Consider the following 14136-nt stretch of genomic DNA (forward strand, 5'->3'; position numbering starts at 1 on the left):
TGTAATAATAATAAAAAATTTTAAAAAAATAAAAGGATAAAATCATTAAAATAATAACTATCTTTAGGGTTGTAAATAAATCAAGTTGTTCATAAATAGTTAGAGTTTGGCTTGATAGAAAAAATTCCTTCATATTTTTTGTTTATAAACAAGTCAAACTTGAGCTTTACTTTTAGACTTGTATAATAAATGAGCCAAGCATAAACAAAAAAAATTGTTTATGAATAGGTTTTGTGAACATTAGGGCTCTATACAAAACAAGCTAGACCTAAACTCGCTTGTGAGCTCGACAATTAAACCCATATGTTATTGAAACTTTAAGTAATTAGGGTTTAAGATTACTTGTCCAAACCAAATAAGTTTGATAATGTACTTGTATTGGATATCAAGTTTAAAAGATTGATATTGAGAGCTCGTGTTCGAGCTTGATATTAAGTTCTAGGTTGACTTGACTAATGAATTAAGTAGAGCCAAACCAAACTCAAGCTTTTAAATTTTTTGATGAGTTCGAGCTCAAACATCATTTATAGACTTGGTTCAAGCTTAAGCTAAACTTGAACATTTTATATTTATTGTTAAGCCAAACTTAAACACTTATTTCTCGATAAAATCTGTTAACTATCTTAATATTATGTGTTAGAGAATATATATATATATCTCGATTATGATCTTAGAATTTAAAAACCTTCTAACGTTATAATTTTTTTCTTTTTAGTTTTTTTTTTCTTTTTAATGAATTTTAATTTTTAGTTAATTAAGAAGAATGAGAGAAAGGGGTGAATAAAACTAAGAATGGTATATTTAGATGGAAGTCTTATAGGTGAAAGTCCTTCCTCCTTATTAATGTTATATTTGTCCAATATTATATATTCATTTAATAGTAAATGAAAATTGTTGACATTACATTTTAGAAATCAATAAGCTTAGAGATACAACTTAATTCATAATTTTTTTATAATTAAGGTGGCAAGTTTTGAATGATAAATATTAAATACCAATACTAATCTATCAACTTAACGATTATGATTATGAAATTGTTTGTTTCTTTTAAAAAATAATTATGAAATTTATTATGAAAATTCTTGTAATATTAAATACCAATAATAATCTATCAACTTAACGATTATGATTATGAAATTGTTTGTTTCTTTTAAAAAATAATTATGAAATTTATTATGAAAATTCTTGTATTTGTAGTGATGGTCTTGCTGGATACACATCAAACTATTCGTGGGTTTAGATAACTGGAAACATAATAAATCAATAAAAGTGAATTTAGTTTTTAATAAATTGAGAATTTGTAGTTTATTTATTTATTTTTTTTTTTTGAGAAGAGAAAATTTGTAGTTTTTAATTCTTAATTTTATGAAATCAGTATGTGATATATTATGTTAATGACATTACAAAAACATGTGTAATAAGCACGCTTGCCACATTAATAATTGTCGATTACATAATGATGGAAAAGTGAACTGAAAAATGAAAATGCACATTAACAAGTTTTTAAAACTTCTCATCGAAAAAAAAAACAAGTTTTTAAAACTTTTTTTTTTTTGAGATTGAGTTTTTAAAACTTGGATTAGAAAATAATCAAATACTAATAATTAACTCTCGACCGGCATAATTCAAATGCCAAATTATATATATATATATATTTTTTTTTTTTTGGAGGAAAATATATATTTTATTTTATTTGATAAAAAGTGGAATAATTCACTTGACCACGCTATCCACTATCCAGTGTCTGGTTCCCAAAATCCTAAAAAACTCCACCAACCCGACAACAGTGCCACAGACACAAAAGCCAAACACAAACAAACAAATGAACTTGTAAGAAAGACAGTAAAAGAGTGTGTTTTTGACCTTTTGTTTTTGTGTGGGGAGTGACTGAGAGTAAGTATATTTATTATGTACTTTTTTTCTTTCGCCAATTTGAATCCTAATTCCTGTTCTTTTTTTCTTGGGGTTTCGTTGAAACTTTGAAAGAAACAACTTTAAAGTTTTAAAGGGTTTTGTACCTTTTTGTGGGTTGGTCACTGTAGAGAGAGATAGAGAGAGAGAGATAGAGAGAGAGAGATGGAGGGTGGGAAGAGAGGAGAAGAAGCAGGACCATCATCTACAGGAGGGTCTTCATCATCATCATCTTTAGCTTGTGGTGGTGGTGGTGGTGATCAAAGACAAGAAAAGCAAAAGGAAATGAATGAGAAACTAAGTGAAGTTTGTGGGGTGGTGGAAGGAGATGAAGTAGAAGAAGAAGAAGATCGTGATGATGACGATGATGCTAAGGAAGATGAGGTTGATGCTGGTTTTGTTCCAGGGCCTTTGGTTTCTCTCAAGGAACAGATTGAGTTAGACAAGGTTGGTCTTTTTTCTTCTTCTTTCTCTGTTCGACTGTATTAATATTTTGGGTTTGTGTCCTTTTTTTTTTGCTTTTTCTTTCTTTTTTATATATGTGAAAATATAATATCTTTGAATTGCTTAATGGGGTCTTTGTTGTAATGTTTTTTTTTATTTTTTATCGAACCCATTTTCGATCTGGTAATTGCTTTAAAAGTTGTGGGGGAAAGTGAAGGGACTAAAATTTTTGAAGCTTGAATTTTTGGTACTCTTGAGTAAGATTGTTCCTTTGCTTTTGGAGTGACGTAACATAGTATGTATAGAATTGTCCTTATTTTACCTCATTTCTCAGATATTAAAGTGAACATTTATCTTTGAAGTGCTCAGTGGATAGATTTCCTTTTTTTTCCCTGCTCTGAATTGGGGTTTTGATTCTTGGGCTGTTATGTCTTAGCATCAATAATTTTCACAAGATAACTATTGCTTTTGCCAATTTTATGGCCATTGCTTAGCGTTTGAACTATTGAATTTTAATTCTGTCAATTAAAATTGCAAGATATTATGTGTCTGTGGCCAAGAACATTGTAGCTCAGTGGCATTGCCTGGTCTGATTTCTATGGAGAATCAGGGCTCAAATTCCTCCTTCCCCACTTTTTGTAATAATTGAATTATCAAAAAAAGATATTTTGTGTCTGGGAAACTGAAATAATTAAAAAAAAAATGTGTGCAGTTCTATTTTTGTTGGAATTTCTTTGAATTATATAGTTGCATCTAATCATTTTCACAATTTTTTGAAAAATGCCTCATAATTTACATTCGGTGTTGATGGATTTAGTCTTTGCAGTTTGTCTATTCTGGAAGACGTTTTCTACATTAAGACCTACGACATACAATGTGAAATTATTTCATATGCTGCTTGGCATCCAAACACAACTCTACAAATCAATCAGTTCATCTGGCATTAGTTAATCAATGTATTTGGGCCCTACCAATTTTCAATTTAAATATCAAATGTTCTTTGCAGGATGATGACAGCTTAAGGAGGTGGAAAGAGAAGCTGCTTGGTTGCTTGGAAAGTGATTTAAATGGTATGTTAGTCATTATCTAATGATCCAGTGCATCATTTATTCCACACGATAATTGGTTCTTTTCTTGATTTCATTTCCTATATTGTTAGGCCAAATGGAACCTGAAGTCAAATTTCACTCCGTTGGGATTATCTCGGATGAATTTGGGGAGATTACTACTCCCTTGCCTGTTGATGAAAATCAGAGAGGCCATGCCCTGTTCACCCTCAGGGAGGGATCACACTATCGGCTTAAGCTGACGTTCAGTGTTCAGCATAACATAGTTTCAGGCCTGAGATACTCCAATACAGTGTGGAAAGGGGGACTTCAAGGTGCATAATTTTCTTATATCTGTCTGTTTTAATGGATAACCTGCAGTTCATATTAATGTGAATCAATATTAAATCACCAGACCCTCGTGGGGCTCAGTGGCATTTCTCAATTCTCTCTATGGAGAACTTGCAGATTCTGCAAGCCAAAAAAAAAAAAAACCTCTATATAATAAGACATAGTTAAACTTCTGAATTTATGAGTCATGAAGTCAATTTGGCTGAGGTAGTTTGGTAGACTGGTAGAAACTCTGGTGTTTGTTTTAGTTCTACAATTTGACATTGGCCCTTATACTCAATTTGTATTATTCTTTTTTTCCCCTCTTCTCGTTATTGCTTTGCACATTGCAACTGTGATGCATATGATACCCATTTTAAACAGAATCGCAAAGTTAAGTCATAACCAATAACAATTGCAGAAAGATCTGATTTTGGAGTGAATTTTCGAAACTGAACCATAGTGGTGAAGGTTCAGGTTTCAGTTTGAGACCCACTGACTCGTGTCACCTCAGGATATGTATCAAGTGAGAATACACTTTTGGTTATCAATGAAAAAGTTTCTTGCACGTTGCAGCAAGGAAGCATTAAAAAGGAGGTTGTCTGTGAATATTGAATAGCAAATGCTGCGTGATCATAAATATATCTGAACTTATATTGATTTCTTGGATATTGTGCCACTTCTCAACCCTCGAAAGGTTGAACACAAACACCTAGTGCTTGATTGCTTGTTTGCCTCTGGGTAAAAACATGTATGTTGAAGAAATCACATAAGCTGAAATATCATCTGTTTGTAATAACAATGCAAAATCTAGGAAGGCAGATGTATGAAATGCAAAGTTACATTGACTTGAGGTACTGACCATCTATCTTTGTTGATTGCCATTATCTGCAATATTTTATTTTCCTTTGTCATCCTAATGGGTGCATTGTCACAAAGAAATTAATATTTGTGAATTGTTGTCCTCTTCAACTTGAAATTATTGAATAACTCAACCTCCTAACTATTCCTCTTACTGTTTATAATTTATAGAAATAAATTTTCTTACTGTATATTATTTAATGTAATTATCATTTTTTAGTTACTTTAGTCATCTTTTTCCCCCTCTCTACTTTTGGGCATCAGTTGATCAAAGCAAAGGAATGTTGGGCACTTTTGCTCCTCAAAGGGAATCATATGTGTACACCCTGGACGAAGAAACCACTCCATCTGGTGCGCTTGCAAGGGGTACCTACATGGCGAGGCTCAAGGTATGTGGATGTAAAGTACTTTTGTATGCTTAATTTGATATTAAATAGCACATGCATGCTTTACTCTGTATAAAATGTTCTGCTATAAAATCTAATGTCCCTTTTTCTTTTTCCTTTCTTTAAATAATAATCTCAGATTCTCAATCATCTATTCACATTTTTGTTAAGAAGAGAGCATAATGTGCCTATTCTGAATAGCCCATGCTTTTGAGTGGAAAGACTCAGGATCTCTAAACTCATAAGTTTCTGATAGCTGTGATTGCATAGTAATCTGTGATCATTACTTGGCATTCACAAGATTGTGTTTTCTTTACAATTTTTTTTTCAGGGCAGGTGGAGGTTAGTTTCAAACATTTTTCATAATTTGTTTACTCATGGAGTTCTGCTGAAGGACACTTCTGATTATAAACATCAATTATAACACTTATGTAGGACTAACTAACGGGCCCATACATAATGTTAGTAACCAACCAACATGTTCTCCATTATGTACGCAATGACATACTTCATGATCGAATCACTTGCACAATCAAGTTCACCATTTTTGGATTTAGTAGCATCATTAGACTATTGAGCAATAAGAAACTAAATTTGGGTGGCAACTCCTATAAATGATAAATGAAAATAGTTCCATGGTAATTTCCTAGTAGTGTCTTATGAATATTGAAATATGTGGCAATAATAAAGATGTCTAATTTTGTAAAGGTATATGTGTTCACCAATATATCTGTTATCATTTGAATGGTTTATTGTGCACTTCTATACTTTTACACAACTTATGTTGACTTTCCTTTTCTTCCTTCTGATGGTTTTGCAATTTATACAGTTTGAAGATGATGACAACAGATGTTATTTGGAACTCAAGTACTCCTTCGAAATAAAAAAAGCAGCTAGATGAGTTTTGCCAGAACAGATCTTCTTGTCCTTTGTTTTGTATCTTTTTCCATATTCTTTCTTATTTCCCCTATTACAAACTGCATACATGTTTGTGATAATCAATCAGACATTGCTTTGCAGGTGTGTTACATATTAGAGTTGTTTCAATCACTATTTCGTTAGATTGAGTTGCTTTCATACTCTGGCATTCACAAAGGAGTGACTAAATATCTTAGCATTTCTCAAATAAAAAGCCTGGAGTTAATGAAATATGGACCTTTTTGTTTCTGACTGAAAATAAAAGAGAAAAGAACTAAAAAAATAAGAAAAGACACAGCACAAGCGTTTACATTTACGCACAAAGCAAGGAAGGTTGCTTTCCTTAACACACAAGGGAAAAAAAGAGATTAAAATAAAGTGCCTAGTGGTAGTAACTGGTTTCCTTTAACTCAATATTGTGAACTCTGATATGAGACTTCTTATTTGTAATTCACCTAAACTGTTCGATCAAAAATTGATGTATCATCTGTGTCAATATAAGAAGAAAAAAGATAGAGCTTAGTTACAATTTCTTTATTTGTCATATCTTAAGTCTTATAATTATATTCAATCATGTGTGCCTTGATGAATGCAATATATTAAATGTGCTCACTACCTATGTTTCTCCTAGGATAAGAAAAAAAGTGTGCATAATTTTTAGTGACTAAGGTAGCAATGGTGCTAAGAGTTTTGTAGTTTAATTTGTATTTTTTTTTTTGGCATTTTAACAAAAATATCTAAGGTTTAAATTCTCGCCTTTTTCGAGCCGTTGAATTATCAACAAAAAAAGAAAAGAAAAAAAAAGTAGCTTTTGATAGCTGAAATGCATTTAAAAAAAAAAAAAAGTATAATATGAAAAAATGCATTGTAAAAAAAAAAAGGTGGTTGGTTTTGTGTTGAAACTTGTCTCTAAAAGTAATTATGTTGAATGTAAATGTGTGGATAAAGGATGTTTTACATACATCAATAATGTACTCATAATCGATTATGGCTAATTTTTTGTTTAATGAAATTTGTCGGTCTTTTTGCTTAGGAAAAAAAAAGAAAAATTATTACATAATGTAATTTTTGCCAATAACAATGTTATGGATTTCCAAACTTCATTTTTTATGTAAATATATAGTTTTACATGCATTTAGCCCCATTTCAAATGCATATAAAATGTAAAGTATAAAAAGCAATATATACAGATAAATTTCTAATTACACAATCACTACTGTAAGGACTCAATTTGTAACGATTCCAAATTGGTATTGGGTTCGAACGTTAAAGGCCCAAACAATAAATTTGTAGAGAGCGGGCAAAAAGGCTAGGCCTTGGTGAACGGACAGTCGTTAATCATGGTGTTCATGATGATCGCACAGAGGTGACCTGAGCGTATTCAAGAAGACTTTCTCCTCGGTACGGCCTGGGTGGCTCCGGTCCTTGGACCTTGTCCGAGGAGCTTAATGTTCTTATTCTTCCTTTTTACGCTAGGTGTCAATAGTCTTCCCTCCCAATACATCATGCTCTTCTCCCCCTTTTATACTAGCTTTTCTCCTCCCTCGAACGTCCACGTGTGGGTTCAACTTTATAGAGTTGATACTTGTCCTATCAGCTTATACCTAAAGTGGTTGAGGGTGGTTGTGAAAGCCGAAAGACATGGCTTTGTCTGGCGCAGAGTACTTAATTGCAGTAAGGGCAGCCTTTCCCTGGCTCTTTTGTCGCCACACTGTTCAGGAGTCCTTTCCCCATTAATGCTGCCAGGATGTTTGTTGACGCATTCAATGCGGAGATGACAGTTTTTCCTTGAACTGCTTCTACACTGTACCCCCATGCGTGTCCTACTGCACTCGCCCTTTCTTCTAGGAGCGCTTTGGGATGCCGAGGATAGGATCGTCCTCGGCTATATCTCTAGGCCATTTGGACTTTCGTTGCATGTCCTCGGCAACGTCTTTCCTCGGCGCAACCCTTGGGCCCTAATGTAAAGTGGGTCTGGATCACAATTTCTCTAGTCCCACAATAGTCCCTCAAAATCCTGTTGTCCGGCTTCTCGGACGGAAATGAGGGTTTTGGTGACGTCGGGTCTATGTCATGGCTTGCCAAGTCTTGTCTTTCATCAATACCGGAGCCTCTTCATTTGCCTGGGACACACTCCTAGTTGTGAGACATTCTTTTCGTTTACCCACGCCACGTTCCTGCCGTTTCGGTACACGAGGCGCGCCTTTAATAAGGTCTCTTTACGAGGCAACGCAAATCCAATGGCTGCAGATTGCTTTGAGAATTGAGCGGGACTTATCTCGTTTGTAGTTTTTCTTGGAGATTTGTACATATTAAATGCCGCTAGGCTTGCCCCCCATATAAGAAGCACGGTGGGAGGTCATTTCCTTTATTTGCACACCTTTTAAGCTTTTCAAATCTCTAACCCTTCAATTGTACCCAAAGTCCCCATTACCAGTGTGACTGAGCCTTAGGGGGTGACGAGGTCAAGGCCAGGATGAGGGTAAAGGGACCACACCTTCTTCAGAAGCCTTGGGTATCTTCAGGATCCAAAATGGCCTGGTTAGGGCAAGGGAAGCAAAGACTTAAGACATTTCTTCTCCTCGATGAGGCAAGAAAGGAGCCTCTTCTTCCTTCAGCCAAAATCCGAAGCAGGTGGAGGTCGCATCAGATTTTTGGTGCGATAGCACTGAGATTTCCCATCGCCGGTACCAGCCGTTCTCGCTCAATTGCTGCTAATATGACATTTGCTCGATTGCTATTAGAGCTGGTACGGGGATTTGGCATCCCCGCTTCTTCCTCTCTTCCATCACTGGTGCCACTCAAGTGCCTCTGCTTCTTTTTCTCTTCCATCACTGGTGCCATCTGGACTTGCTTAGTCGCTGCTAGAGCAAAATTGAAGGATTTATCATTCCCGTGTATCTTTTTTTTTTGTTTGTTTCTGTAGTTAGCTTCTGGTATAGGCTTGTGTAAGCCCCTTTTTTGTACGCTGTACTACTTCTTTGTCTAATAAAAGATGACTTTATCCCATTTTGCGTGTTTTTTTTTTTGCAATAATTATTTTGTGAATGGATGTGCTGGTGTCCTTTTCTTTCGAACAGTACTTAGGGCCGATGCCTTTATTAGCAAAGAGTTATCACTTTGAACTTATTAAAACTGACGGGCACAACAATGCCGACTTCAAGTAGGTTAACCATATGAGACTAACCGGGATAATATCTGAATGTTCTATACTGCATATGGGGTGATCATTCGAGGACGTATAACCTAAAATGGACTGTCCGAGGGGGTCGTCGGGCACTGGGGTGCTTTGCCGCATTTCAGACGATATTCATAGCCTTAACTTGTTTTGAACATCCGGTTCGAGGACCGAGGTATGACTGTACCTGGTCTAAACACTCGGTTGTGCTAGTTTCCTTAGAGCTGGGGGTCCGAGGACCATGTAAGACCTTGATTCTATCTAACACTTGTATTTTCTAGTGACTAGTTTCCCCATAGGTTTGAGCCCGATGACCATGCAAGCCCTTGGTTCTATCTAACACTTGTATTTTCTTGAAGTAGCTGGTTTCCCCATAAGTTTGAGTCTGAGGACCATGCAAGACCTTGGTTCTATCTAACACTTGTATTTTCTAGTGACTAGTTTCCCCATAGGTTTGAGTCCGAGAACCATGCAAGCCTTTGGTTCTATCTAACACTTGTATTTTCTTGAAGTAGCTGGTTTCCCCATAGGTTTGAGTCCGAGGACCATGCACGACCTTGGTTCTGTCCAACACTTATAGTTTCACCATAGGTTTGAGTCCGAGGACCATGCAAGACCTTGGTTCTGTCTAGCACTTATATTTTCTTAAAGTAGCCGATTTCCCCATAGGTTTGAGTCCGAGGACCATGCAAGACCTTGGTTCTGTCCAACACTTATATTTTCTCGAAGTAGCTGGTTTTCCCATAGGTTTGAGTCCGAGAACCATGCAAGACCTTGGTTCTGTCCAACACTTATAGTTTCTAGTGACTAGTTTCACCATAGGTTTGAGTCCGAGGACTATACAAGACCTTGGTTCTATCTAGCATTTATATTTTCTTGAAGTAGCTGGTTTCCCCATAGGTTTGAGTCCAAGGACCATGCAAGATCTTGGTTTTGTCCAACACTTATAAGTTCTAGTGACTAGTTTCACCATAAGTTTGAGTCCAAGGACCATGCAAGACCTTGGTTCTGTCTAGCACTTGTATTTTCTTGAAGTAGCTGGTTTCCCCATAGGTTTGAGTCCGAGGACCATGCAAGACCTTGGTTCTGTCCAACACTTATAGTTTCTAGTGATTAGTTTCACCATAGGCTTGAGTCCGAGGACCATGCAAGACCTTGGTTCTGTCTAGCACTTATATTTTCTTGAAGTAGCTGGTTTCCCCATAGGTTTGAGTCCGAGGACCATGCAAGACCTTAGTTCTGTCCAACACTTATATTTTCTCGAAGTAGCTGGTTTTCCCATAGGTTTGAGTCCGAGGACCATGCAAGACCTTGGTTCTGTCCAACACTTACAGTTTCTAGTGACTAGTTTCACCATAGGCTTGAGTCCGAGAACCATGCAAGACCTTGGTTCTGTCTAGCACTTGTATTTTCTTGAAGTAACTGGTTTCCTCATAGGTTTGAGTTCGAGGACCATACAAGACCTTGGTTTTGTCCAACACTTACAGTTTCTAGTGACTAGTTTCACCATAGGTTTGAGTCCGAGGACCATGCAAGACCTTGGTTCTGTCCAACACTTACAGTTTCTAGTGACTAGTTTCATCATAGGTTTGAGTCCGAGGACCATGCAAGACCTTGGTTCTGTCTATCACTTATGGGAGTTCGGTGAATCGGGCTACTGGGCCCGCGAGGATCAGCCCCTTGGCAAATGTGTGGGGCATAGACTTGATGTTAGAAGCCCCTAGAACTGCCCGTGCCAGTGGCACTTCGAAGTGTAGCCCTGAGTGGGAACTGAGTCAGGGAAACGACTGTGTGCTGCTGGTAATGATGGAGAGGCTTTCACATAGCTTGTACCACTGCCAAAACAATTTCTTTCGAGGGACCCTTATTGACAAGGGCTTGATCCCACCATGACTAACTGCCGTTTGCGGCAACGCACAAACTTTTCCCATAGACGGCGCCAATTGTAAGGACTCAATTTGTAATGATCCCAAATTGGTATTGGATTCGAACATTAAAGGCCCAAACAATAAATTTGTAGAGAGCGGGAAAAAAGGCTAGGCCTTGGTGAACGGATAGTCGTTGGTCATGGTGTTCATGATGATCGCACATAGGTGACCTGAGCGTATTCAAGAAGACTTTCTCCTCGGCACTGCCTGGGTGACTCCAGTCCTTGGACCTTGTTCGAGGAGTTTAATGTTCTTATTCTTTCTTTTTACGCTAGGTGTCAATGGTCCTCCCTCCCAATACATCATGCTCTTCTCCCCCTTTTATACTAACTTTTCCCCTCCCTCGAACGTCCACGTGTGGGTTCAGCTTTATAGGGCTAATACTTGTTCCATCAGCCCATACCCAAAGTGGTTGGGGGTGGTGGTGAAAGCCGAAAGGCATGGCTCTGTCTGGCGCAGAGTACTTAATTGCAGTAAAGGCAGCCTTTCCCTGGCTCTTTTGTCACCACACTATTTAGGGGTCCTTTCCCCATTAATGCTGCCAGGATGTTTGTTGGCGCATTCAATGTGGAGGTGACAGCTTTTCCTTGAACCGCTCCTACACAGTACCCCCGTGCGTGTCCTACTGCACTCGCCCTTTGGGAGCGCTTTGGGATGCCGAGGATAGGATCGTCCTCGGCTATATCTCTAGGCCATTTGGACTTTCGTTGCATGTCCTCGGCAACGTCTTTCCTCGGCGCGGGCCTTGGGCCCTAATGTAAAGTGGGCTAGGATCACAATTTCTCTGGCCCCATAACTACAATTTTCAATGACAAATTAACATTAGCCCTATTCCAAATGGGAAAATTGCATTGATCTCTATTGAAGTTTTCTATTATTACACTCACATCTGATAAAATGTAAATTATTTATACTGACCTCCATTGAATGACTGAATAAAGGTTTTTTAAAAAATCTCAAAAGATTAAGGCTTTAACAAAATCCCAATTTTCTATTTAAGGGGCATGGATGATTGAAGGGGTAAAATAGGAAATTCAATATTTTTTAAAACATTTTCTCTAGTCAGTAGTCATTCAGGAGAGATGAGTGTAAATAGTTTGCAATTTAGGAGAGATAACAGAAACCTTAGGGGAGTTTAGGTTAGTGCACTTTTGCTATTCCCAAATTTATACACAAAAAAATTTCTGCAATAAATTAAAGAGGAGAAACGCATCCCAAATTCACACCATGATCATACAATTCACATCCATTGAGCCACAACAACCACAATCATAAAAGAAAGTCTATAAACAAAATTTGACAACTATTGAAGTGATAAATTATTAGTAATAGGTAAAAAAGTAATGTTAGTGACACATTAAGATAAGAACCTATAAAAGTATTGGTACGATCATAAAGCCACTAATCACAATCAAACACCAAAAATATAAAATATATAAAAAAAAAAAAATTGCCAAAACTATTACCGCAAAAGGCAAATCCCTAAACTCTCCATAAGCCAAATCCACCAATCACAACCAACAAAGACATAGGGCAATGCTCCTCTCCACCATGTGACAATGGTCACTCCGCAACAAAGAAGTGTCATTACTGGCCAATTGAGTTGCCGAAGCTTTGAAATGGGAACTTGATGATTTGTTGGAGCCATTACAGCTACTTGATCATAGAAGAAGAAGAAAGAAAAAAAGAAAGGAAAAAAAAAAAAGAAGGAAAAAGAATTGTTGGATGTAAAGCCTAGTAAGACCTAGTAACTTTGCCTAAAATAAGAATGAGAATGCAATATGCGAATCCTTAGTTTTGGGATTTAATGTATCTAATACTATATATAATAGCAGAAGTAGAGAGAAAGTTAAAATTTAAAATGTCTTTGTTTAGGACAGAGACCCACCTTAAAAAAAAAAAAAAAAAAAAAGGATTGTGTTAATAATACAACTGTAAGGTGCCCGTAAACAACTTTATTTGACTTTTTTTTGGTGGTTTTATGTCATTTCCTTTTTCAACTTTATAAACTATGGGCCAGTTTCATAGAGAGGAAAAAAAAATTATTAAAATACACTATAGGGTTACTTTTATGTTTTTCTTTTATTTATCTTTTTTTATTTTTTATTAAGTGAAACCCACATTAGAGAAACCTTAACAAGCACTGCACGGTGCTTGTTAATATTTCCCTAAAAGAAAATCGAAAAATTGTACCATTCAACGGTCACATAAACTGTTCAAAATACACACAAAAGAATTGAGAGAGAGAGAGAGAGAGAGAGAGTGTTTGTAAAGCCAAAAAAAATCTGTTCAAGTTCAACCTGTTCGCACCAGTGAGACAGACGCAGCTTAGACCATCGTCCATCGCTGAAGGAAAAGACCTTCTACTTCTATTTTTTACTTTTAGTTTTTCAAAATGCAGTTGGGATTAAGATACCAAACATGGGCTAAGTGCACTCTTTTGAAAAAAAATGACAAAAATATGATTAGCCTTCTTAATTTGAAAGAAATTTTTACCCAGAACACCACCCTTTTTGGTTATGAGCATCTCCATTAGACTCTTTAAAGTCATGTTCCTTTCCATTTTGGAGAGTAAGCATACAAAACTCAGCTCCAACAGTGTCTCCAAATGCAAATATTTTTTTACATGAGGTATAACAGAAAAGTAGCTTTTTCTTTGCATTTTGGGTGAGAAAATGCAGAGACTGCTGGAGATTAACATTTCATTTTTCAGAGGAATTTTACCCTTAAAAGTAAAGTAAGAATTTTGCGCAGCCTGCTCCATCCAGTGGGATATTATTCCATGGCCAAACATTAAAACAAATACCACATAATATTTATATAAAATATTTTCCTTTTGTTTTAAATCTTTTGGCACTTCTTCGAAATTCAGAGTTAATTATGTAGGCTTTAATTCATCTTTATTGCTCCAGTGAAAATTTTAGCCCGAAAGGCCAGAAGACTTACTTTGCCAGCTAGCACCCGAGTTCACTCAGAATTAGAAATACATCCATTGCAAAAATTCAGATGAATCATGCTTCTTTATCCAGTATTTGATTTCAATATACTAACCATGAAAACCTCAATGAATAAAGAAAAAAAAGAAGAAAAAAAGAAGAGAGAGATGGCACATATTCTATTCTGTATGATAGGAA

The 14136-nt window shown here is 36.3% G+C and overlaps 1 protein-coding gene across 1 annotated transcript; it reads left to right on the forward strand.

Moving 5' to 3' along the window:
• Positions 1-1907: 1907 nt before the first annotated feature.
• On the forward strand, positions 1908-6039 carry LOC126698538 (rho GDP-dissociation inhibitor 1-like). Its single transcript, XM_050395845.1, has 5 exons — positions 1908-2358; positions 3362-3425; positions 3515-3736; positions 4857-4981; positions 5808-6039. The coding sequence occupies exons 1-5, from the start codon at positions 2077-2079 to the stop codon at positions 5877-5879; spliced, it is 765 nt and encodes a 254-aa protein (XP_050251802.1). The 5' UTR covers positions 1908-2076; the 3' UTR covers positions 5880-6039.
• The last annotated feature ends 8097 nt before the right edge of the window (positions 6040-14136 follow it).

Source organism: Quercus robur, chromosome 9, assembly GCF_932294415.1.
Source record: "Quercus robur chromosome 9, dhQueRobu3.1, whole genome shotgun sequence".
NCBI lineage: Eukaryota > Viridiplantae > Streptophyta > Magnoliopsida > Fagales > Fagaceae > Quercus > Quercus robur.